General features: G+C 43.6%; 1 protein-coding gene across 1 annotated transcript in view; it reads left to right on the top strand.

Annotated features, from left to right (window-relative positions):
• RAD54B (RAD54 homolog B) overlaps positions 1–26,979 on the top strand; it is a 210,642-nt gene that overhangs the window by 102,133 nt on the left and 81,530 nt on the right. Inside the window, exons 5-8 of the mRNA XM_082259220.1 lie at positions 1,830–2,099; positions 16,211–16,373; positions 24,524–24,749; positions 26,315–26,522. Coding sequence (XP_082115346.1) covers positions 1,830–2,099; positions 16,211–16,373; positions 24,524–24,749; positions 26,315–26,522 — 867 coding nt within the window. The remainder of the gene's footprint in view (positions 1–1,829; positions 2,100–16,210; positions 16,374–24,523; positions 24,750–26,314; positions 26,523–26,979) is intronic.

The raw sequence follows: 26,979 nt of genomic DNA, 5'->3' as shown, positions 1-26,979 counted from the left end.
AACCTGACAGTTGTTATTGGTAGAGAATCATACCATGTATCCACATGACTACCAATATTTAAGTGTCTAAGGGAGAGTTATCACAGTGGAAGATCACTGTAAAGGAGGAATGGAGAGGAGGTGGAAGGAAAGGGATGAGGGATGTGTAAGATGGTCGAAAGACCATGGGTAGCCTCCGTTGTTTATATTTTTTGCCCAATTTATTTTGCCAGATTTCTAAAGATTTTTTTCAAACCAATTGCCTTTAACCACTTTACCACCGGAGGATTTTGCTGTCTTACGTCCAGGCCACTTTTTGCGATTCGGCACTGTGCGACTTTAACTGACAATTGCGCGGTCATGCAAAGCCGTACCCAAACGAAATTTACGTATTTTTTTCCCCCACAAACAGAGCTTTATTTTGGTGGTATTTGATCACCTGTGCGATTTTTGTTTTATTTTTTGCGATATTAATTTAAAAAAGTGACATTTTTTAAAAAATAACAATATTTTTCTACTTTGACAGTTAAAAAATATCCAATATATTCAATTTTTGCATATATTTAGGCCAAAATGTATTTAGCTACATGTTTTTGACAAAAAAATTCTCAATGAGCGTATTTTTAAACGCTTTATGACCGGAAGGTTTTACCCCATTCCTGACCAGGCCATATTTTGCGATTCGGCACTGTGTTACTTTAACGGACAATTGCGCGGTCGTGCAACGCTGTACCAAAATTCAATTTATGTGTTTTTTTCCCCCACAAATAGAGCTTTCTTTTGGTGGTATTTGATCACCTGTGCGATTTTTACTTTTTGCGCTATAAACAAAAAAAGAGCGACAATTTTGAAAAAAATAACAATATTTTTCACATTTTTTTTATATGAAATTCCCCCCCCCAAAAAATGTAAAAATCAATTTTTTTTATCATTTTAGGCCAATTTGTTTTCTGCTACATATTTTTGGTAAAAAAAAATCGCAATAAACGTATTTTGATTGGTTTGCGCAAAAGTTATTGCGTTTACTAAGGGAAAGATTTCTGTCATTTTTGGTGTTTTTTTTTAACGAGTAATGGCGGCGATTTGCAATTTTTTTTTTTTGCGACATTGCGGCGGACAGATCGGACCCTTGACTGACATTTTTTACACTTTTGGGGGTACCAGTGACATTACTACAGTAATTAGTGCCATGCACTGTTACTATAAAAATGACACTGGCAGGGAAGGGGTTAATTTTTATTGGAGAGGGAGGGGTTAATGTATGCCTGGTGCTTACTAACGTGTGTGGGGGGAGGTGACTGAGTGACACAGGGACAGATCGCAGGTTCAGCTATGCTGAACCCTGCAATCTGACCCTGCCTGTCACTTAGGAGATCCGCCCGCTTTGTTTACACAAGCGGGCGGATTTCCACACTAGATCCCCGACAATCAGGGAAGAGCAGCGGTGATCACCACCGCTCCTCCCCTGGCCCGACTCCTGCTGTAACTGAATACAGCAGGAGCGAGCCTCCGGCGCCGTGCCGCCAAGAGAGGGGAATGTCTGGTGACGTAGGACTACGTCGCCAGACGATAACGAACCACTTTGCCGCAGTACAGTCAACGTGACTGGTCGGCAAGTGGTTAAGAGCCTCTGTCATTTCTCTCATCCCGTTGGTAATTTCAGTGATGCTCTCAGATCAAGCTATATGTAAACCCTCTAAAGCAGTCCCCTGACCTATCACCATTCAAGGTTGTTTTTTGCATCTTCTGCAGTTCTTTAATTGAAATCTCATACTCCTTGTTTATTTCTGATCCTAAGTGATTATTACACTGCCTGTAAACTGTTTTACTTACTGTAAATGTTTTGTCAGGCACCGGATACAAGCTAAAGGATCTAGAGAACCTAGAAGAAGGGCAGACTCTAATGATTGGTGGGAAGGAGATTGAGGTCATGGGTTCAATCACTGAAGAAGATTACACAAGTGGGAGATGTTTCCATTCAGCAGTGGTGTCACCCACTCAGGCTCCACTAGATTCTCTCCATCTCAAACCATTCACCAACCCAATGAAAAATATTGGCAAAGAGACTACATCAAAAGACCTTCAGACCTGCAAACCTCGCCATGATCCAAGTGCACCAGGTACACAGATTTGTATGTATTTGAATTAAGAGCATATTTGTTGATATTGTTTGTTTTAAATCGTATGAATATCAGGTTATTGCTAATACAATATTCACAAAATCATGTGTGAGGAAGAGGTTATTACTTTTTTTGTTGGCAGCCTACTGTGAGGCTGGAGGTAACTTTATTATGCTAAAGCTTAAAGGATAAGTTCACCTTTTAAAAAAGCAAAAATTGTAAATGCAAATTTTTCTGCAGGTAAACAAATATGCATTTACTATTTTTTTTTTTTTAGGAGCCTGGAAAACATTGCACTAGTGATCAGCAGATCGCTGATGCCATGCAGGTCTCCTGCAGACTGTCAGTGTAAGCTGATGTACGGGCAGGCAGTTTTACACTGACAGGAAGATTCAATTAACTACCACATCGCTTAACAGCACTGTGGTAGTTCATTGAGAACTACAAGCCAACAGCCCCAAAGGCTGTCGGTAGTGGTAGATCACTCACAGAACACTGTGAATCAATGACACAGCCAGGAATAGCCCCACATGGTTGCGTTTTTTTTAGATTGTACATTTGGTAACATGTTACAAAATGTTAACTTATCCTTTAACTAAACTAAAGAGAAAAATTTAATACAGTATCTCACAAAAGTGAGTACACCCCTCACATTTTTGTAAATATTTTATTCTATCTTTTCATTGACAACACTGAAGAAATGACACTTTCCTACAATGTAAAGTAGTGAGTGTACAGCTTGTATAACAGTGTACATTTGCTGTCCCCTCAAAATAACTCAACACACAGCCATTAATGTCTAAACCGCTGGCAACAAAAGTGAAAAGGTCAAAATTGGGCACAATTAGCCATTTTCCCTCCCGGTGTCATCGGATGGGAATGGGGAGCAGGTGTGTTAAGTTTGGTGCTATCGCTCTCACTCTCTCATACTGGTCACTGGAAGTTCAACATGGCACCTCATGGCAAAGAACTCTCTGAGGATCTGAAAAAAATAATTGTTGCTCTACATAAAGATGGCCTAGGCTATAAGAAGACTGCCAAGACCCTGAAACTGAGCTTTATCATGGTGGCCAAGACCATACAGCGGTTTAACAGGACAGGTTCCACTCAGAACAGGCCTTGCCATGGTCGACCAAAGAAGTTGAGTGCACAAGCCTAGCGTCATATCCAGCGGTTGTGTTTGGAAAATAGACATATGAGTGCTGCCAGCATTGCTGCAGAGGTTGAAGGGATGGGGAGTCAGCCTGTCAGTGCTCAGACCATATGCCGCACACACTGCATCAGATTGGTCTGCATGGCTGTCATCTCAGAAAGAAGCCTCTTCTAAAGATGATGTACAAGAAAGCCCGCAAACAGTTTACGGAAGACAAGCAGACTAAGGACATGGATTACTGGAACCATGTCCTGTGGTCTGATGAGACCAAGATAAACTTATTTGGTTCAGATGGTGTCAAGCGTGTGGCGGCAACGAGGTGAGGAGTGCAAAGATAAGTGTGTCTTGCCTACGCTCAAGAATGGTGGTGGAAGTGTCATGGTCTGGGGCTACATGAGTGCTCCAGGCACTGGGGAGCTACAGTTCATTGAGGGAACCATGAATGCCAACATGTACTGTGACATACTGAAGCAGAGCATGATCCCCTCCCTTCGGAGACTGGGCCACAGGGTAGTATTCCAACATGATAACGACCCCAAACACACCTCCAAAATGACCACTGCCTTGCTAAAGAAGCTGAGGGTAAAGGTGAGGGACTGGCCAAGCATATCTCCAGACCTAAACCCTATTGAGCATCTGTAGGGCATCCTCAAACGGAAGGTGGAGAAGCGCAAGGTCTCCAACATCCACCAGCTCCGTGATGTAATCATGGAGGAGCAGAAGAAGACTCCAGTGTAAACCTGTGAAGCTCTGGTGAACTCCATGCCCAAGACGCTTAGGGCAGTGCTGGAAAATAATGGTAGCCACATAAAGTATTGACACTTTGGGCCCAATGTAGACATTTTTATTTAGGGGTGTACTCACTTTTGTTGCCAGCGGCTTAGACATTAATGGCTGTATGTTGAGTTATTTTGAGGGGACAGCAAATTTACACTGTTATACAAGCTGTACTTTACATTGTAGCAAAGTGTCATTTCTTCAGTGTTGTCACATGAAAATATATAATAAAATATTTACAAAAATGTGAGGGGTGTACTCACTTTTGCGAGATACTGTATATTTCAGCTTATCAATCCTTAGATCTGGTGTCTGCATTCGTTTTTTATTTTTTCAGGTTTTTTACCTTTTATTTTCAACTGTGGATAACACACTTCCTCTCCCTTCATGTTGACACTAATTTCACCAGTGTTTCTATGAAAGGAGCTATGGTTGTCATACAGACTAGGCTACAGTCTGCCTTTGTTCATGTCCATTACATAGCAAACTATGGAAACTAGTAGTTTTCACAGGAAAGATAAGGCTGTTTTTGCTTTCTTTTTCACTCTCAAGTGACAAGGACATGGCAATTCTGGCAAGATCAACAGGTGTTTTCTGTACTTGCTAAAAAATGTTCTTGGCTTGAAAATGAAAACCACTGCAGCCATCGCATCTGAAGTAAAAAATCTAATATCATGTTATTATTTATGGTATTAAGGTTTGAACAAACTCACAGATACAGATTTAGGCACTCTGGATAGTCTGAGGAGGCCTGTAATACTGCACAGTGCTTTGAGGAGGCCTGTAACACTGCATAGTGCTCTGGACAGTGGTCTGAGGAGGCCTGTAATGTTGCAGAGTGCTGGATGGTGTTCTCAGGTCTGAGGGATGGCCTGTAATGCACGTGGCTCTGGATGCCCCATGCCAGTGGTCACTGGTCAGAGGAGCCCTGTAATGCTGAGCAGTGCTGGATGGTGGTCTCAGGTCTGAGGGATGGCCTGCAATACACAGTGCTCTGGATGCCACTACCAGTGGTCAGGAGACCTGTAATAATGCATACACAGTGCTCTGGACGGACAGTAGTCTGGGGGCAGCCCTCAGGCCTGCTGTAACTGTACTGTACACTAGTACTACACACTCAGTCTGCTCTCTGCTCTGGACATGGGCGGTCATCTCGTGAGTAGGGACACGGGAGCAGGACAGTCTTGTCAGGACTCAGGAGGCCTACTTGTAATGCACAGTGCTGCTCTGGTCTCTGGCAGTAGTCACAGACGGTGCACACAGTCGCTTCATCTCGCTTGCTGGCTGGGAGTGGAAGCAGGCGGAGCTCCGTGAAAAACAGAAGTTAGTTCATAAGGGTAAACCTCCCTGCCTCGCATTTTCATTCATAAATGAAAATGGATTTGATTTTTGCCATAGTTTTCATCAGTGAATGAAAATGTGCTTTCAATTTCGTCACTGTAAAAATGCCGCTGACAAAAACTTTGACGAAAACATTTTCGTTGACAAAATTAACACTGATTGTATCTTAAGGACTATATACATTTTCTCCAAGTTCAGGGGTGGGCTACATACATAGTGCAGAGTTCAAGGGTGCACTGCAAACTGAGTGCAGAATTCAGGGGTGCACTACATACAGAGAGCAGAGTTCGGGAGTGCACTTTGTACTGAGTGTGCTACGTACAGAGTGTAAGTTTGCGGAGTGCGCTACGTACAGAGTGCAGGTTTGAGAAGTGTGCCACATACAGAGTGCAGAGTTTAGCGGTGTGCTATGCACAGTGTGCATCGTTTAGGTATATTCAAATTTATACAGTACTGTCATAGTCTACATCAGGGGTCTTCAAACTATGGCCCTCCAGTTGTTCAGGAACTACAATTCCCATCATGCCTAGTCATGTCTGTGAATGTCAGAGTTTTTCAATGCCTTGTGGGATGTGTAGATCTGCAACAGCTAGAGGGCCATAGTTTGAGGATCCCTGGTCTACATGTTTAACCAGAATTACCGATTCATAAACTTACCTGTACCGTAGTGCACTTATAATCAAAAAACGCACAAAAACACACTCTAGGGACAATTTGGGAGAACCCTGTTTAAAGTATAGTAAAAAATTTTTTCTTTATTTGCAGAGAGTAGGAGATGGTTGTTGTTGTTGCTGTTCAGTCATTTAGTCGTGTCCGACTCTTCATGACCTCCTGAACAATAGCACGCCAGGTTTTTCTGTCCTCCACTGCCTCCCGAAACTTGCTTAACTTCTTGTTCATTGTTTCGATGATGCTATCTATCCATCTTGTTTTCTGTCCTCCTCCTCTCCTTTTTCCCTCCATGTTTCCCAGCATCAGGGTCCTTTCCAATGAGTCCTCTCTTCGCATTAGGTGGCCAAAATATTCGAGTTTTAGCTTCAGGATCTGTCCTTTCAGTGAATATTCAGGGTTGATTTCCTTCAGGATTGACTGGTTTGATCTTCCTGCTCTTCCAAAGGACTTTCAAGAGTTTTCTCCAACACCATAGTTTAAAAGCATCAATTCTTCGGGGTTCAGTCTTACTTATGGTCCAACTTTCACAGCCATAGGTTGCTACTGTGAATACTATAGCTTTGACTATATGGCACTTTGCCAGTGGGGTGATGTCTCTGCTTTTTATAATGTTGTCTAGGTTTGCCATTGCTTTCCTCCCAAGAAACAAGCGTCTCCTAATTTCATGACTACAGTCACCGTCTGCCGTGATCTTGGAGCCTAGGAAGATAAAATCTGTGACTGTTTCCATTTCTTCGCCTTCTATTATGCCAAGGAGTGATGGGACCAGTTCCCATGATCTTAGTTTTCTTAATGTTCAATATCAGGCCAGCTTTTGTACTCTCCTCTTTAACCTTCATTAACCGCTTCCATACAGAGCAGTTAGACACCCTTCCTGCCCAGACCAATTTTCAGCTTTCGGCACTCTCACACTTTGAATGACAATTGCTCAGTCATGCTACACTATAACCAAACAAAATTTTTATCATTTTTTTCACACAAATAGAGCTTTCTTTTGGTGGTATTTGATCACAACTGGGGTTTTTTTTTTTCGTGATATATGCAAAAAAAGAGCAAAAATTTTGAAAAAAAAAACATTTTTTTTTAGTTTCAATTATGAAATTTTGCAAAAAATAAATTTTTCTTCATACATTTGGGCCAAAATGTATACTGCTACATGTCTCTGGTAAAATTAACCCAAATTAGTGTATATTATTTAGTCTGTGTGAAAGTTATTGAGTCTAGAAGCTATGGTACCAATTACTGAAAATTGATCACACCAGATGTACTGACTGCCTATCTCCTTTCTTGAGGCCCTGAAATGTCAGGACAGTACAAATACCGACCAAATGACCCCTTTTTGTAAAGTAGACAGTCCAAGGTATTTAGTAAGAGGCATGGTGAGTTTTTTGAAGTTGTAATTTTTTCCCACAATTCTTGGGAAAATGAAGAAAAAATTTTTTTTTTCTTTTTTTTCCCACAAAGTTGTCAATTTATAAGCTATTTCTAACACATAGCATGTACACAGCAAAAATTACACCCAAAAATACATTCTACTACTCCTTCCGAGTATGGCGATACCACATGTGTGAGACTTTTACACAGCCTGGCCACAAAAAGAGACTCCACGTCCAAGAAGCACATTCAGGCGTTCTAGGAGCATAAATACACATAAAACTTTCTTACTAGCTATCACAATTTTCAATGCCCTAGAGCACCAATACAATGGAAAAGTCCACAAAATGACCCCATTTTGGAAAGCAAACACTCCAACGTATATTCTATGAGGCATTATGGGTCGTTTGAACATATCATTTTTTTCCACAGGTTTTTGGAAAATGTGGGAAAAAAATGAAAACTTTTTTTTTTTTACACAAAGTTGTCAATTTATAGGATATTCCTAACACATAGCATGTACACAGCAAAAATGACACCCCAAAATACATTCTGCCACTCCTCCTGAGTATGGCAATACCACATGTGTGAGACTTTTTCACAGCCTAGCCATATAGAGGGGCCGAACATCCAAGGAGCATCATCATGCATCCTAGCCACTTGCCTAGGCCTATTTTTGACATTTGGTGTTTACAAGCTAAAATCAGTTGTTTTGCTAGAAAACTGCTTAGAACCCCCAAACATTATATATTTTTTTTTAGCAGAGACCCTAGAGAATAAAATGGAGATTATTGCAATATTTTTTATCACACCGTATTTGCGTAGCGGTCTTCCAAACGCAATTTTTTTGGAAAATATTCACTTTTTTTAATTAAAAAATAAGAAACCAGTAAAGTTAGCCCAATTTTTTTCCATAATGTGAAAGATAATGTTACGCCGAGTAAATAGATACCCAACATGTCATGTTTCAAAATTGCGCACGCTCACGGAATGGTGACAAACTTTGGTACCTAAAAATCCCCATAGGCGACAATTTAAAAATTTCTACAGGTTGCCATCTTTGAGTTACAGAGGAGGTCTAGGGCTCAAATTATTTCCCTTGCTCTAACGATTGCGGCGATACCTCACATGTGTGGTTTGAACACCGTTTACATATGTGGGCGGGGTTTCTGTATGCATTCGCTTCTGCGCGCGAGCTAACGGGGACAGGGCGCTTTAATTTTTTTTTTTTTTTTTTTTTTTACTATTTATTTTATTTATTATTTTTTATTTTTACACCGTTTAAAAAAAAAAAAAAAATTGATCATTTTTATTTCTATTAAAAGAAATGTAAATATTCCTCGTAATAGAAATAGGCACGACAGGACCTCTTTTTTGTGAGATCTGGGGTCAAAAAGTCCTCAGATCTCACAAGTACACTAAAAGATAGAAAAAAAATAAATAAATAAATAATTATAATATAAAATGAAAAAAAAAAAAAGGACCTTTAAACCGGTTGCTAGGCAACAACATTTTCCGTAGCTCCGGTCCTCCAAGACCATAGAGTCAAGTGAGGGCAAGCTTGCCCTCACTCGACATCCTGTCTGTGAGGATTCGGGACCGGATCGTTTTCCCCGCTGCCGGCGGGTCCGGTAAGCGGGGAAAAGGACCGGAACGCGTCGGAAGGGGGGGGCGCCTCTTCCGCCATACCGGAAGGGTGATCCCACGGCGAATCCGCCGCTGGGACCACCCTTATCGGAAAGCCAACCGTCCACCGTTTAAAAAAATACCAGGGTTATGGCAGCTATCTGCTGCCATAACACCGGTATTTAGGTTTAAACGGACGACGTATATAAACCTTTTTGGACTTGGACATGGTGGCTGTATGAAGGGTGACAGGTACTCGGGTACTTTGTTGGGCAGGTGACAGGTACTCTGGTACTGATGAGCAGGTGGCAGGTACTCGGGTACTCCGATAGGCAGGTGACAGGTACTCGGGTACTCTGATGGGCAGGTGACAGGCAGGTGATAGGTACTGATGAGTAGTACTCACTGACTGATAGGTGATAGGTGATACTGTACTGATGGGTACTGATGATCAGTACTGATACGTGATAGGTACTGATGAGTACTGATGAGTAGTGATGGGTACTGATGAGCAGGCGGCAAGTACTTGGGTACTTCAGGCGTCAGGTACTCTGATGAGCAGGTGGAAGGTACTCGGGTACTCTGATGGGTAGGTGACAGGTACTCAGGTACTCTGATGACGGGTACTCCATTGACAGGTACTCAAAGTACCCGAGTACCTGTCATCAGAGTACCCGAGTACCCGTCATCAGAGTACCCGAGTACCAGTCATCAGAGTACCCGAGTACCTGTCATCAGAGTACCCGAGTACCCGTCATCAGAATACCCGAGTACCCGTCATCAGAGTACTCGAGTACCCGTCATCAGAGTACTCGAGTACCTGTCATCAGAGTACCCGAGTACCTGTCATCAGAGTACCCGAGTACCTGTCATCAGAGTACCCGAGTACCTGTCATCAGAGTACCCGAGTACCTGTCATCAGAGTACCCGAGTACCTGTCATCAGAGTACCCGAGTACCCGTCATCAGAGTACCCGAGTACCCGTCAGAGTACCCGAGTACCTGTCATCAGAGTATCCGTCATCAGAGTACCCGAGTACCTGTCATCAGAGTACCCGAATACCTGTCACCAGCCCATCAGAGTACCCGAGTACCTGTCATCTGAGTACCTGATGACAGGTACTCGGGTACTTTGATGGGCTAGTGACAGGTGCTCTTTATTGGGGGGGGCAATCAGTGTGTTTGGGGTGCACTGTACTTGGTAACTAGCTGTTACCACAATCTCCTCCTCACACAGGATCAGTGTGTGAGGAGAACACGGTGACAGCTAGTTACCGTGTTCTCTGTTGACATTTGTGACCGGCTGTGATTGGACACAGCCGGTCACGTGGTAAAGAGCCAATTTCATTGGCTCTTTACCTAGATCGGGGATCGACTGTCCGAGGGACGAGCCTCGTCCCCGATCGCTGCTCTGCGCGCCCCCGGGGGCGCGCATTGCAGAGAGAACGAGCGGCTCGTGCTGGAGCCGCTCATGTGATCGGCTGTGATTGACACAGCCGATCACGTGGTAAACAGCCAATTTCTATTGGCTATTTACCCTGATCAGGGATGGGCTATGTCCGAGGGACGAGCCTCATCCCTGATCGCGCCGCTGCGCGCCGCCGGGGGCGCGCAGTAGCAGCTAGAACGGGCCGACGTCATATGACGGCGGCTCGGATCTAGACAACCACTTTGCCGACGTCATTTTACATGACTCGGTAAGGAAGTGGTTAACAGACTCTTTAGTTCTTCTTCACTTTCTGCCATTAGTGTGATATCATCTGCATATCTCAGGTTGTTGATCTTTCTCCCTGCGATCCTGCGATTCCGGCTTGTAATTCATTGATGGCATTTTGCATGATGTACTCTGCATATAGGTTCAATAAGTAGATAAACATCCTTTCCGCACTCCTTTCTCAATTTTGAACCAGTAAGTTGTTCCATGTCCTGTTCTAACTTTTGCTTCTTGACTTGCATACAGGATTTTCAGAAGACAGGTGAGGTGGTCTGGTGTTTCCATTTCTTTCAGTATTTGCTACATCATGTGATCCACACAATCGAAGGCTTTACTGTAGCTAATGAAGCAGAAGTAGACATTCTTCTCAAACTCCCTTGCTTTCTCCATGATCCAACGAACGTTGGCAATTTGATCTCTAGTTCCTCTGCCTCTTCAAAATCCAGCTTGTACTTATGGCATCTCTCGGTCCACATGCTGCAGAAGCTTAGCTTGTAGAATATTTAGCACATCTTGCTAGCGTGTGAGATGAGTGCGATCGCACGGTAGTTTGAACATTCTTTGGCGCTACCCTTCTTTGGTATCAGAATGTAAAAGGACCACTTCCAGGCCTGTGGCCATTGTTAAGTTTTCCAAATTTGTTTGCATATTGAGTGCAGAACTTTAACAGCATTGTCTTTTAAACCCCTCGTAATTTTTTTTTTGCTGTCTGTGTTATGTCTCCCATTAGGGAGGTTCGGCAAGCCACACTTTCTAGATATATCTTAAGCTGGCCATAAACAGATAAAAATTCAGCTGGTTCAGCAGGGACCAGTCAAATTTTTGTCAGTGTGTGGCCATTCCTGCTCTATAAAAGTCCATAGTTTGATCAACTTCTGTCAAAGGAGAATGTTGAAAACTTTCTCTTACGTTCATTGATTGACACAGCTTCTTCATTATTCAGAAAAGGAGTAGGACACTAGGCAGAACAAATACTTTGCTACTACTATGGGCAGTCTCAGGTTGTATACTCCCCCCCCCCCCTTTGCTATAGGTCTTCAGATTTTTTCTGCCTAGTCAGGAGTAGGGACCTAGTTCCCTGCTGGGATCTCTGGTCCTTCTGTTCTCCCCTTTTTTAGGGGATCGCTGTTTGAATCTTCCTGGATGATATCCTTAAGGGTTTTACAGGGGGGAAGAGTACTTTTCTTCCACAGGCTGCCAGGGGCGAGGAGTCTCGTCACAGAGAGCAGGCTCTTCCAGACCTGCAGACAAGCCCTCTTCTGCCTGAAGGGTAACCCTCACCCATGTCTGTGGGGGGACGTTTTCGCTTCTTTCCGGACCCTTCTGTTGTCCAGCATTCGGGTGCTGGGCCTGATGGTGTCTACCTTGGAGTCGGTTACGTTTGTACAGTTCCACACTAGACCTCTTCAGAGAGAGATTCTTGCCAAGTGGGACAAGAATCCACAGTCTCTAGACAATCTGATCCTGCTGAGTTGAGGTATGAGAGGGTCCCTGATCTGGTAGCTTCGCTCTCCGGCTCTTTAACAGGGAAAATCCTTCCTTCCCCTGTACTGGACAGTGGTCCCCACGGATGCCAGCCTGTCCGGGTGGGGAGGTGTTTTGGGCACGGATTGTGCTCAGGGCGTCTAGAATCTGGAGGAGTCCAGATTACCAATCAACATACTGGAACTTCGGGCGATCAGACTTTGTCTGGTCCATTGGACGGTTCATCTTCAGGGATGTCCGGTACGGATACAATCAGACAATGCCACGGCCGTGGCATATGTCAATCACCAAGGGGGCAAAAAAAGTGTCCTTGGGTCTCGAGAAGTAGCTGGCATTCTAAGGTGGGTGGAAGGTTTCGTTCCAGCTCTCTCTGCCGTGCAAATTCCGGGAGTGGAAAATTGGCAGGCAGATTTCCTCAGTCGACAGGCCTTGGACCACAGGGAGTGGTCTCTTCATCCGGAGGTGTTTCATCAGCTGTGTCTCGGGTAGGGACCTCCCGAGGCAGACCTGTTGGTCTCTCGTCTCAACAGGGAGGTGCAGTGATTCGTAGGAAGGTCTCAAGATCCTCTAGCCAAAGTTATGGACGCACTGGTGGCTCCTTGGGGCCAGAACCGTCTGATATACTCCTTTCCCCCTCTCAAACTTCTGCCAAGACTTCTACGAATGATTGAGGCAGAAGGAATTCTGGTCATCCTTGTGGCCCCAGACTGACCTCACCGGTCTTGGTATGCAGATCTAGTACGGCTGGTCACCGATGTCCCTTAGCGACTCCCTCTCAGAGAAGACCTGTTGGCCCAAGGGCCCATCTTCCATCCTGCTTTACAGTCGCTGGCTTTAATGGCTTGGCTGTTGAAAGCCAGGTACTGAAGTGTAGGGGGTTGTCGGACTCTGTGATTCCCACGCTGTTAAGGCTAGGAAATCTACCTCTGGGAAGATTTACCATAGCGTTTGTAAAGCATGCATTGCTTGGTGTGAGTCTCTGGGGGTTTCTTCCAGTTCTTTTCCGGTGGCTCGCATTTAGGCGTTCCTCCAGAGAGGTGTTGCACAGCGCCTGGCCCTGGGTACCATCAGGGGCCAGGTTTCGGCCTTGGCGATTTTCTTTTAACGACCTTTGGCTACGTATTTCTTGGTTCGCACCTTTGTTCAGGGAGTTTGCCACTTGGCTCCACCTGTGCGTTCTCCGTTGCCTCAGTGGGATCTCAATTTGGTACTGTCGGTTCTTCAGAAACTTTTGAACCTATCAAACCATTTGAAAATATTTGTGAGATTCCTCTGCGCACATTGTCCCAAAAGGTAGCTTTCTTGGTGGCAGTTACTTCCATACGCAGGGTGTCTGAGCGGACAGCCTTGTCTTGTCATTCACCTTATCTGGTGGTTCACAGAGATAAAGTGCTTCCTCCTTGTCAGTTGTTCCTTCCTAAAGTAGTCTTTGGTTTCCATCTGAATGAAGACATTTTGCTGCCTTCCCTGTGTCCTAAGCCTAAGCATCCTAAGGAGCTTGCCTTGCATTCTCTGGATGTGGTTCTGGAGATCAGGGTGTATCTGGCGGCAACCGAGTTGTTTAGGAAATCAGACTCACTTTTTGTCCTTACGGACCTCGCAAAGGGTTGGCCGTGTCTGCCACGACCATTTCCAGATGGATCAGCCCAGACGTTAGTGCAGGCCTATTTGATGAAGGGTCAGGTTCCTCCTTTCCCTGTTAAGGCACAATCTACGCGGGCGCTTAGTCCTTCCTGGGTCTTCCACCATCAGGCATCAGTGATGCAGGTTTGCAAGACGGCCACCTGGTCGTCTGGGCACACTTTCACAAAATTCTACAAAGTAGGTGTGTTGGCATTTGTGGATGCTGCTTTTGCCCGCAAGGTTTTGCAGGCCGCTGTTTGAGAGGACATGGTCCTCTTTGAGGGTGTATAATTTTTTTCAGGTGAGCTCCAGTTGTTCCTGGTTGAGCTCCTTGTTACCTGGTTGGCTAGCTTTACCCTTTGGGAATTTTTTCTGCTGTGTTTTTCCCACCCCTCATTTTGACACTGCTTTGGGACGTCCCAATGGGCAAGAAGATTTTGGAGCTGTGTCCGTCAATGAACGAAAGAAGAAATTTGGTTTTTGTCTTACCGTAAAATCCTTTTCTCTGATGTTCATTGACGGACACAGCACCCACCCCTCTATTGAGTTCGGTTATTTTTGTTCTTACATTGCTTGCAACAAAACTGAATGCCTATAGCAGGAAGTGGGAGTATATTCCTTGGGACTGCCCTATAGGTGTGGTAAAGCTTTTTCCTGCTTAGTGTCCTACTCCTGTAGGGGGCAGCATAACCCAATGCAAATTCTGGAGCAGTGTCCATCAATGAACATCAGAGAAAAGGATTTTACGGTAAGACAAAAATCAAATGTTTGCCTTTAGTTATACTTTTCAAATATAGCGATTTATAGATTAGTCACTTTTGTCAGAATGGTTGTATTCTGTTACAGCAGAGGATCTCATTTAGCCCTGCATTCTACAATCGCCTAGCTAATGGAAGCAGTGCTAGTTTCGGGGTTACAGTATAGCTCTGCAGTAGACATGAGATTGGGCGTGTTTGGATGATCTTCCGAACCCATGTGCCCACCAGGAGGTTGCACCTGTAATAGCACAATCATCTGTGGCTGAGCATTCTACGCCCCACAGCCGCACGTATACATGTCCTTTGTATAGGTGTGGCTGCGAGCTGGGGATGATTATGAAAAGAAAAGGTATGGTGGCACTGCCTAGAGGTAAAGTGTCATGTTTGTAAAAGGAAAAAACCTTACATATAAAAATATATAATAACCTGACATGTGAATAAGGTTTCAAATGTGCTCAAATGTTACCATACAAAAATGCATAGATCTAAATAAAGTGCAAATGCAAATAAATACAATAGAACCTAATACTAAATAAGGAATAGTGCTAAAAATCATGAAACCAATCATAAATCAATATCATCATCTGAAGATATATAAATAAATACGTTTTTCTTTATTTTTATATATTATAATCCCAATAATTGTGCAAAGTGCAAAAAATCTGTGCAAAAAATAGTTCATAATTCTGATGATGTGAAAATCACTCTGTGCAGACAGGTGCAATGGTGCTCCCCCAATCTGACCGCACTCACCAGATGGAGGTACCATTGCAGGGGTCAAAGGTATATAGCCAGTAAAGCAGATTCAGACTCCCCCAACCGCTCTAATACCGATCAGCCCAGATGATATTTCAGCCCACGTTTGTAAAAGGTAGTTCCTATCCAGCGTTATTATGAATAGTGGATAGTCCTCTTCATCTTTGCTACCCATGGGCACGGAACAACTGTTTAATTGGAGTTGCTCCTTTGCTAGACTGACTAGCAAAAACCTTCTCCCTCAGTGCTTCCTCGGTAGCAAGGGAGATTTAGCAGCATTGCAGATCAGCAAGGGAGTTAGTAAATGTAAGCATGGGCAATCCTGGGGATCCTGCGGGCTGGGGATGATTAGCCTATTAAAGGGGAAAGCTTCCTGGCAGGCTCGGCCATGTGTGTTCGGAAGAGCATCCAAACATGCCTCAGTTGATCTCCACTCTGCAGAATAATAGACAGTCACATGCCCTGTAACAGTTTCCCATTACTGACCTGCTCTGTTCACTGGTAGGGTAAAGTGTATTTGTGAGCTTAAACCCTCTGTTTGTACTGGTGACCATTGTTGCCAAGAAAGGAAGTGAGGGGGAATTCAAAATGTTACATTAGTACCCAGAGATGAGGGAAAATCTTGAAATGGGGACATCTGTCTAAGAAGGGAATTTTCGGCACTTGGGAGATTTCCTCCAAAATCTTGTTGCATCCCTGGGACAAGAAGTAAAGGAAAATTATCTCAACAATGCACAGACAAAAAAATATTAGTAGTGGCATAAGGAATCCATTGGCTGACAATGTGTCTGTTCATATGCTTTGTTGTTATGCTTGGTGTTTTCTTTTGGAAGGTTCTATCGTGATGCCAAGACCGTCCGAACATCATCAGAGAATGTTCAGCAAGTCCAGTTTGCCCCTTGTAGATGTTGTGGTTGATCCTTATGTGGCTGTGCATCTGAGACTGCATCAGAAAGAAGGGGTTCTGTTTCTTTATGAATGTGTCATGGGGATGAGGTAAATCCTAAACTCTATGCTTCTTCAATACATTTTATGTATAGTCCAACATGCAACGCTATAAAATAGGTCTCAGAATCATTATTTTTAGTAGTGTAATTGTTATATACACTATAATATCAAAGGTATTAAGACACCTGCCTTCACACGCACATGAACTTTAATGGCATCCCAGTCTTAGTCTGTAGGGTTCATTATTGAGTTTGCCCACCCTTTGCAGCTATAACAGCTTCAGCTGTCCACAAGGTTTAGGAGTGTGTCTCTGGGAATGTTTGACCGTTCTTCCAGAAGCGCAATTGTGAGGTCAGGCACTGATGTTGGACAAGAAGGCCTTGCTCTCTGCTCTAATTCATCCCAAAGGTGTTCTATTTGGTTGAGGCAGGCCAGTCAAGTTCCTCCACCCCAAACTCACTCATCCATGTCTTTATGCACTTTCTTTGTGCACGGGTCCAAATCATTTGAAGGGGAGATTATGGTGTGGGGTTCTTTTTCAGGGGTTGGGCTTAGCCTCTTTGTTCCAGTGAAGTGAAATCCTAAGGCATCAGCATATTAAGACATTTTGGATAATTTCATGCTCCCAACTTTGTGGGAACAGTTTGGGGATGGCCTCTTCCTGTTCCAACATGATTTCGCACCAGTGCACAAAGCAAGGTCCATAAATACATGGATGAGAGTTTGGGGTGGAGGAACTTGGCTGGCCTGCACAGAGTCCTGACTGATAGAACACCTTTGGGATGAATTTGAGCGGAGACTGCGAGCCAGGCCTTCTCTCCAACATCAGTGCCTGACCTCACAAATACGCTTCTGGAAGAATAGTCAAAGTTTACCATGGACACACTGCTAAACCTTGTTGACAGCCCTCTCAAAAGAGTTGAAGCTGTTATAGCTGCAAAGGGTGCTCCAACTCAGTATTATACCCTACCGACTAAGACGGGGATGTCATTAAACTTTTGGCGACCACCCGCCGCAGATTTACTGCGGCAGGCTGGCTCGGCTGGGCGAAACGATGTAGCCCTACGTCGGTCGCATGCAGGAGCGCGCCCTCCGTCCCCACGATGGTCTGATTTGGTTCAGAACCGATTAGTCATCAGGTCCAGGCCAATGATTTTTGGCCTGGACCTGGTGATCGGTCCTGACCAATGGCAGACCGTCCTGTACCTGTGTTTTGTTAACACAGGCACAGGAAATTATGCTCTCTTCCCTCGTGGACCTCTTTTCGGTTCCAACGTGAGAGAAGAAAGCATCTAACAGTGACTACACAATCAGCACATTGACATCAGTACACATAGGCACACATTTAACCCCTTGATCACCCCCCAGTTAACATTTTTACTCCCTGTCACAGTGCACACTATTTATAGTACATAGCTTTTTTACTGATTACAGTAATAGTGTCACTTGTGACTTCAGTTAGTGTGAGAGACTATTCGTTTCTGTCCCAAATAGGTTTAGGATACCCGCCCCCCCCCCCCCTAATAAAGATTTAACCCCCTGATCACCCCCAGTTAACCCCTTCATTGCCCTGTCACAGTGTCACTTTTATAGTGTGCAGATCTTTAGATCTTTTTTCTGATCACTATATTAGTGTCACAGGTGACGTCAGTTAGCGTTAACGCTAGTTAGCGTCAATTTGGGACAGCCTCAGATCCCCACCAAATATTTAGTAATATAATTTAACCCTTTGATTGGCAGTGACGCACATATACACACACTAAACACCTTCATTACTAGTATAGTGTCTGAACGGATCAATATCTTTAATCTGATCAAAACTATACTAGCGTCCCCCATAGTTTAGTGTTCCCAAAAAGCAGCATTAGCAGGATCGGCCAGGACACCTGCCAGCACCAGCACCTGCGTTTAGCCCATCTGCCCATCACAAAAGTGCAGTAAACAACAGATTACTGTCACTTCCAATTGTGAGGGATTAGCTCGGTGGCGGGTGTGGATGACCCCTTGGGGGGTGCGTTTTCCCAGAGAGGTAGCCGACAAGTGCTTGCAAACAAACAGTGTGGTTTATTAAATGGTGTTTTCTTCACCAGGCTGTATGCAGCAAAACATCCAAAATAAAATAAAACAGAAAATAAATCCTTGCCTCTGTGGGCGGCTACCTTCTCACAACTGGAACCTGCCTAAGTGTCTGTCTCCAACCTACCGTCGGGCAGACTTCCTTGTCCTACAGCGGACACTCAATAGTCCTTTTATAATAGCTTCACAGGGCAACACAGTCCTTTGTTTCTTTCACATCAACAGTTCGTCTTCTCACCTTTGAGACGTATTCACCCTTGGTTACCGTCCCGGGCACACATCACTCCGGGGGGTCTTCTCCCAGGCCCACACATCCTGTCGGGAGGCACACGCTGACTGTCCTCCTGCTCCCAGCCCACATGGCTTCAGGACACAGCTTCTGGAGGCAGCAAACAATAGGAATTTCTCTGAACAAATTATAGAGCCTTAACTCCCTCATTCTGAACAGGTGAAGGCCTTTCAACTTCCTGCTGGCTAGCTCTGTAGCCAACACCCTAAATTAATTAATGGACTTTCTAAATCAGGTAGAAATGTATCTCCTTCCTGTGACTACATTCCCAGATTTAGCTGACTTCCTGTTACATACCCCCCCCTCTTGTTTCAACCCTAGGGTTGGGACACAGATTTCCAGGCACGCATGTGTCAAGCACTGCTGACTCACTGATAAGCTTCCTATTATCCTCAAGCTTCCGGATGAAACTGTTTTGTCATCTTCATTGACGGATTTCTCATAAATGCCACACAGTTTGTCTCTCATCTCATATACACATTCTTCAACTGCATTTTTGGCATCATTTTGCTCCTTCTCGTTTCTGTCATCTTCATTGACAGCTTTCTCATAAATGTCAGACAGCTTGTCCCTCATAACCGTCTGTCCAATTCACCATGGAGGACCGTGATCCATAGGCAACTCAATTGGGCTAGTCTTAATGTCTTCAACATTCTTAAGACGCCTCTCTCTGCAATCCATAAATGTTTTCCACAAAACTTTGAGAACCTTTGCTTCACTAAGCTTTGTTCCAAGTAGGGAATCTTGACATCCCTCTGTGACTTGAGTTGCCTCTCCATACAGCTGTACACAATCATTGACTTTTTGTTGTAAAAGGGAATGATCTTCCTTCTTGAGCTTTGCTTGCTCTAAGATGCTGTGCAGAGGATTTTCCAATTGAGACAACAGGCTGTCACACATTTCTTCAAAGTGACCCCTGTTCCTTTTCCCAGAGATATCAATATCATTCAAACATTTCATATTCATAGGCAGATCTGAAGCATTTGCACTCATCAACTTCTTAAACTTTTCGCCCTCCTGAGCGAGTCGCAGTAAAGGCCTACTATTTGATTTGATATTCAGTTTATATTTCTTGCCAAACTCTTCACAGAAGTAGCCAACCAGAACATCATCAACTTTCCTTCCACCAACATAGGGGTCAAAGGCAACAACACAGTTGAACCCAGCGATCTGGGTGGTATCCATTATAGACCTCCTCTCTGCATCAGTGAAGAAGCATGGAACTGCAACACATTCTTTTACAGGTTTCTTCAATGCACTTTCTGCTGAACTATTTGACCGCTCAAAGTCACCTAGTTCCTTTTCTCTATCTGAATTCCACATGGAATGCATCTCAAGATCACGATCAAACTTCTGCCACCCGTCTTTCACCAGTTCCATTTTGGAAACACTCCCTGAAAGGCACTTATTCATTTGCTTCACGTTTTCACCAACAGCCTTAGTTTTCTCCACTAGGTTTTCAGCCTGAACTGAGAAATCACCACATTTCTTACTCAGCTCCTTTGTTTGCTGAAGCTCTAATGATACATTTTCCAATGCTTGAAGTTTTTGAAGGAACGGTTTATTCCAAAGGGGTGATTCAAGCCACGTGTCATCACATTTCTGAGGCTCACTCAGGACAGACCCCAAAACACTGATCCTTTTAAAAACTGCATCAGGCACACTATCCCCTCTTTGGGACAGATCCTCTGTTGCCTGGAATTCCTCTTCCAGTTCCTGCAACGGAATCTTCATCTCTTCTACTTGCTGTTCTAAGGCTCGCTTAGACTTTTCTAGCTCCTGAACGCTTTTCACAACATCATCCTTGGAGCTGACCAAATCTTCCATTTCTGTACACAGCTGTTGGTTAACTCTTTCTAGTTCAACCTTACACTCTAGAGCTTCCTCCAAAGAGCGAGCCAAGAACAGGGCTTTGCTCTCGTTATCACGCACCTCCGTTTCTGCACGGGCGCGTTCTTCTGCATATTTTGCAGACACAGTCTTCTCTTCACCAAGCATCTGATCAAACTTCTTTTTCACATCTTCAACACACTGTAATGAACCAACGCTTTCTTCCATGCGTTTTTTCATATACGCTATCTGAGCTTGCAATGTTGCGACTTGCTCTGATAGGTTTTTCTTTGCTTCCTCCTCCTCTTTTAATTGTTCCAGGAAGCCATTTTTCTCATCTTCCATTTGTTTGAGCTTTGTGCTAAAACTCAGCCTTTGACACCTCTCCTCCTGTAAGAGTTCCTGCGTGTCTTGCAGCTGCGATTCCAAGATAGAAAAATCTTCCGCAATTTCTCTAGATTTGCTGTCTGCTTGAGAAAGCTGATTTGTAACATTGTCCAACTCAACCTGCAGTCGGTTTGCCTTCTCTGACAGCTTAGCACACAATCGGTCACCTTCTGACACCTTGACTTGCGATTCCAGAAGCTGTGCCTCTACTTTTTCCCTCTTATGTTCACAATCTCCTTTTCCCTGCATAAGAGCCTTCACCTCATTGGCTAGCATCTGGGAATAAGAATGTAATTCTGCCACACAGGCTTCTTTCTCCTTTAACTGCTGCTGGACACGTTGGGCTTCCCCTTTCCAACTTTCACAGTCCGCACGCCATTCATCTACCACATTGCTCAAAGTAGTGAGCTCATACACAGTACTCAGTAATTTAGCCTCTCTTTCACTTTTCTCTTTGTCGCTGAGAGACAATGTCGCTTTCAGAGCGACATTCTGTTCCTGCGACTCCTGCAGGTCTATTTTTGTAACTTCCAAACACTGAAGACTTTTTTCCAGCTGATTACGCAACTCCAACATTTCACACATACTTTGCTCCTGCAAAGTCTTAACTTCAATTTCCTTCTCCATAAGGATGGTATCTTTCTCCTTTATAGTGTCTTTGCGTTTTTGCAACTCGACCAAAAGAAGAGCAGTGGATTCTTCCCACTGTAACACATGAGACTTGAGTAGTTCATTCATTTCCTGCAAGTTTCTATGCTCCATTTTAAGCAATTCCAAGGCTTGTTCCTTTTCTTCCATTTTCCGTTGCAAGGCATCCAACTCAGCCCTGCACACATACTCGGTTTCCTCCAAACCGATGGCCTCCATTGGCTGCTGGCGTCTCTGTTTCCAGCCTGCCATGCTCTCTTGATGAGCCTTTTGTTGAGCTGCAAAGCTCCGCTGAAAATCCGCATTTGCCTGCTGTTGAGCTGCATTTGCCTGTTGTTGAGCTGTATTTGATATAATCAGTTGTTTCAACATCTCCTCCATTTTGAGCTTACTTTTCATCTGAGCACACTGCGTCTCCATAGCAGTTTCATCAGTGTTGCTAGGGACAACAACCTTCCTCTTTAGTAGACTCTCTTTAGGCATGGATGGGGCTGGTTCAGACGGTAACATCCCCTCCATCCATAGAATCCGGTCTCTCATTTCATCTATCTTTGCATTCTTCAGGCGTTTTGAACGCCCCATCTTCAATAACTCCACAAACAAATTTTTCACAGTCCAGCAAAAATTTTTCAGACCACTGTCTCTTTAACACATGTAGTTTTTCTCTCTCTCTTGCAAGATCTCTTTTCCTGCACACACAGTTTGTGCAGTCACTTGCACCAGACACAACAAAGTTCATCAAATAATTTTGAGACCGCTGTCTCTTTAAAACACTTTTTTTTTTCTGTCAGGATTTTCTCTCCTGCACACATAGATTGTGCAATCTCATGCACCAGATAAAGTTCATCAAACATTTGCACTTCCTTGCAGGGATCTCTGCTTATGCCCACTGCATACCTCCACCATATGTGAGGGATTAGCTCGGTGGCGGGTGTGGATGACCCCTTGGGGGGTGCGTTTTCCCAGAGAGGTAGCCGACAAGTGCTTGCAAACAAACAGTGTGGTTTATTAAATGGTGTTTTCTTCACCAGGCTGTATGCAGCAAAACATCCAAAATAAAATAAAACAGAAAATAAATCCTTGCCTCTGTGGGCGGCTACCTTCTCACAACTGGAACCTGCCTAAGTGTCTGTCTCCAACCTACCGTCGGGCAGACTTCCTTGTCCTACAGCGGACACTCAATAGTCCTTTTATAATAGCTTCACAGGGCAACACAGTCCTTTGTTTCTTTCACATCAACAGTTCGTCTTCTCACCTTTGAGACGTATTCACCCTTGGTTACCGTCCCGGGCACACATCACTCCGGGGGGTCTTCTCCCAGGCCCACACATCCTGTCGGGAGGCACACGCTGACTGTCCTCCTGCTCCCAGCCCACATGGCTTCAGGACACAGCTTCTGGAGGCAGCAAACAATAGGAATTTCTCTGAACAAATTATAGAGCCTTAACTCCCTCATTCTGAACAGGTGAAGGCCTTTCAACTTCCTGCTGGCTAGCTCTGTAGCCAACACCCTAAATTAATTAATGGACTTTCTAAATCAGGTAGAAATGTATCTCCTTCCTGTGACTACATTCCCAGATTTAGCTGACTTCCTGTTACACAATACACAACACACAAAACCGCAGCGTTAGCAGAGTCATGCCTGATCTCTGCTAGCACTAGCAGATTTTTTTCGTAGCGATTCAAACCAGGTGCTTTTTTACCTGCGAGTCACACTAGGTACTGTAAATTTATTGGCCAAAATGTCAAACGAAAGGTACACTAGTGAAGAGGCCTGCAGGATATTGAGCATGACAGATGAGAGCGATGGGGAAGCCTAACTGTCAGAATCAGGCTCAGTATACGAACCTGTAGACAGCAGCGGCACCCTGACAGATAGCTCTGATGATGGAGTAGTGGTCCCTGCTAAGGTACCTGACCCTGTTCTTCTGTTGTTGAGGTGCAGCAATCGCAGGGTTCTCGTAAGCAGCAGCAGAGTGTTGGTACTAGTGCCGCTCAACCTTCTGGTGAACTGGCAAGCACCAGCGGCCTAGTACATCCTGGTCATTGTCAAACCAGCATTGCAGTAACACTTGGTGACGTGGCGAGTCCCATAAGTGCAGTTTAAGCTGGTGCAGTGGCTAGCACAAGTAGTGTCCCGCAGCCACCAAGAATTCAAAGACCGGTCCATAGAGCCCATAGTGTCCTTCCTGATGCATGCGAGGTATCCCCATGAACGTCATGTCGAGGGCAGTAATTCTTGCAGTGGACCTCCTCTGTAAGTTTACAGTGGTAACCTGTAAAGGCTTTTAAAAGTTTGTTGCTGATCCAGGGGCATGCGCAATTTTAAAGCATGTCATGTTTAGTATTGTCATTCCAGCCTTGTGTAGGTCTACAATCTTGTCCCTGACATCCTTAGACAGCTCTTTGGTTTTGGACATGGTGGAGAGATTGGAATCTGACTAATTGATTGCTTCTGTGGACAGGCTTCTTTTATACAGGTAAAAGGCTGAGATTAGGAGCACTCCCTTCAAGAGAATGCTCCTAATCTCAGCTCATTACCTGTATAGAAGACATCTGGGAGACAGAAATCTTGCTGATTGATAGGGAGGGTATCAAATAATTATTTCACTTATTAAAATGCAAATCAATTTATAACCTTTTTGAAATGCGTTTTTCTAGATATTTTTGTTGTTATTCTGTCTCTCACTGGTAAAATAAACCATCCCTTTAAAAATATAGACTGATCATTTCTTTGTCAATGGTCAAACATACAAACTCAGCATGGGATCAAATACATTTTTCCCCTCACTGTGTGATATATATATATATATATATATATATATATATATATATATATATATATATATATATATATATTTTTTTTTTTCCCAGTGAATAATCACATTTATTGTTCCCTAAAGTGCTAAGAGGAGCTCTGTATTTATTGTGTTATTGTGATGATAGATCTTTGATCTCTTTCACATAGGGTCTCTGGTCAGTATGGAGCCATCCTGGCAGATGAGATGGGTTTGGGTAAAACACTTCAATGCATTGCCTTGATATGGACCCTTCTGCGGCAAGGCCCTTTTGGAGGCAAGCCTATTATAAAGAGAGCTTTGATCGTCACTCCTGGAAGCTTGGTGAAGAACTGGAGGAAAGAATTTCAGAAGTGGTTAGGCACAGAGAGAATGCGTGTGTTTTCAGTCGATCAGGTAATGACAATTATTAACAACCTCTCTACTATCCTATTGTAAATAAAAAAATCAGCAAAGAGGTGGACATCTATTTCTGGAGTAGCTTTTAGAAACTCCAGAAATAGCCCTCAGGCAACCAATGTTAATGTCTGTGAACTGAGCTGTCAACAGGCGGCTTGACTTATAGACACAATGTACAGATCAGATTTAAACGGCTCTGTACCATCTGTTCGCTGTGATGACTAGACAAAGCAAATACAAATGTAAAAAGTACTACTGTTTGAGAGCCAGTCCTTTCTTCTTACAAGGAAGTTCATTCAAATAGTCTACAGCAATCTATCTCAACTATACAAAAAGTTGCTAAGTTCCGATAGGATTACAAATGTCAATCCTTGATGAGGGGTAGAAAAAGAGAGGGTTATTGGGTATCTATCCCTAACTTTGAACAAAAAATGATCCTCGGGAGGGTCATTTTAAAGGGGAACGGGATTATGCGATATCCAGACAATGTAAGTAATGGAATATTAACAAAGGTGAAAATATATAAAAAAGTTTAAACACAACATTAAAAAGGAGAAATACTCCCAAACAAGCTGTGAAAAAAGGTTGTATATACATATATCAATTCGGTAAGAACAAACACAACTTGTATACCCTACAGCATGCAGCAATATTGTTAATCTAGTATGGAACAGAGCATGTGGGGGAAGGCTATCCACAATTTTCCAATGTATTCCATCGCAGCATGTATAGTGATTGTTTAAATGAAGAAAAGGCTGCATGTCAAGGGCTCAAGGATGGGCAAGGAGGGCCTAGACCACAATTAGGACCACACAAGGGACAGCAAGACATACAGGAAAACTGGAAAGAGAGCCACCATGCAGAAAGGTCCCTTATATCACAAAAGGCCAGAGTGGATACAATCTATAGATTAAAATAGGTACACCATCTGTCCTTTATAAAGGGGAGAGTAACATACATTTGTTGATTTCCAAGCCTTTTCTTGGTTAAATCAATCACTATACAAGTTGCAATAGAATACATTGGTAAATTGTGGACATTGTGTTGAAATGCGTTGGGGTCTCCTTGTCCACATGCTCTGTTCAATACCAGATTAGCAATATTGCTGCATGCTGTAGGGTATGCAAGTTGTGTTTGTTCTTACCGAATTGATATATGTATATACAACCTTTTTTCACTGCTTGTTTGGGAAAATTTTCCCTTTTTAATCACGGTTGCGGCACAGCTCTCTCAATGGATGGCTTGCGCAGTGCGCATCACGGTGACATCACTGGTGCGTGCTGCTTAAGCAAATATCCCCTTAACAGTACACTTTTAGGAGATATTTTCTGTACCTACAAGTAAGCTTTATATAGGTAGGTATGATCAACAAAAACACCTATACTACCACTTTAATAATCCTAGTCTACAAGTCCTAAGTCAGTAAACTAGTTTACGTTGCCTATGAAACTGCTTTCTAGAGATTCTAGGTGTGTATGTTGCAGAATTCCGACTACACTATCCCTGTAGAAATCATTGAACATCAATTTCTGTTATTGTTATCATGATCTGCCTGTGCACAGGATCACAAACTGGAAGAATTCATCAACTCTCCCCTGTATCCCGTGCTGATCATTAGCTATGAGATGTTGTTACGCTCTATGGACCAAATCCAGAGCCTGGACTTCGACTTAATCATCTGTGATGAGGGGCATCGCCTAAAGAACAGCTCCATAAAAACCACATCGGCTCTCAGCAGTTTGTCTTGCAGCAAGAGAATCATTCTTTCAGGTAAATACGCAAAATGTGTCAGTATTTAAAAAAAAAAAGCTGTAATGTTGGTCATGGACTCCTCTCAGTGACTGTAGGTTAGGGATTCTGTCTTCCAAGGACATGTTGAGAATAGACCAACTCCATGCAGGTTGAACCTTTGTGTTCTTAATGGAAATCCAACCCTGGACCCCAAAGTCTCAAAATAGATTTGTAAAACATTTATTTTACAGCTACCTAGGCCAGTAGTTATCAAAGCTAAGTTGACCATGGACTTATGATGCTGTGCATCTTTGCAGAATTTGACAGTCAATATTCTATAGAATAATGTGTACACAATATTGCTTAAGTTAGATGATTGATTGGGCGAACCGCAAGCACCAGCCTTATCTTGGAGGATGACTTGATTAGCTTAGAAAATGCAAAAAATGTGATTGTCACTGAAATTGGCTGGATTTTAGTTACCTAAAGTGATTGT

The sequence above is a fragment of the Pelophylax lessonae genome (assembly GCF_965119305.1).
Source record: "Pelophylax lessonae genome assembly, chromosome: 5".
In the NCBI taxonomy this organism is placed as follows: domain Eukaryota; kingdom Metazoa; phylum Chordata; class Amphibia; order Anura; family Ranidae; genus Pelophylax; species Pelophylax lessonae.
This window is presented reverse-complemented; position numbering and strand designations above follow the sequence as displayed.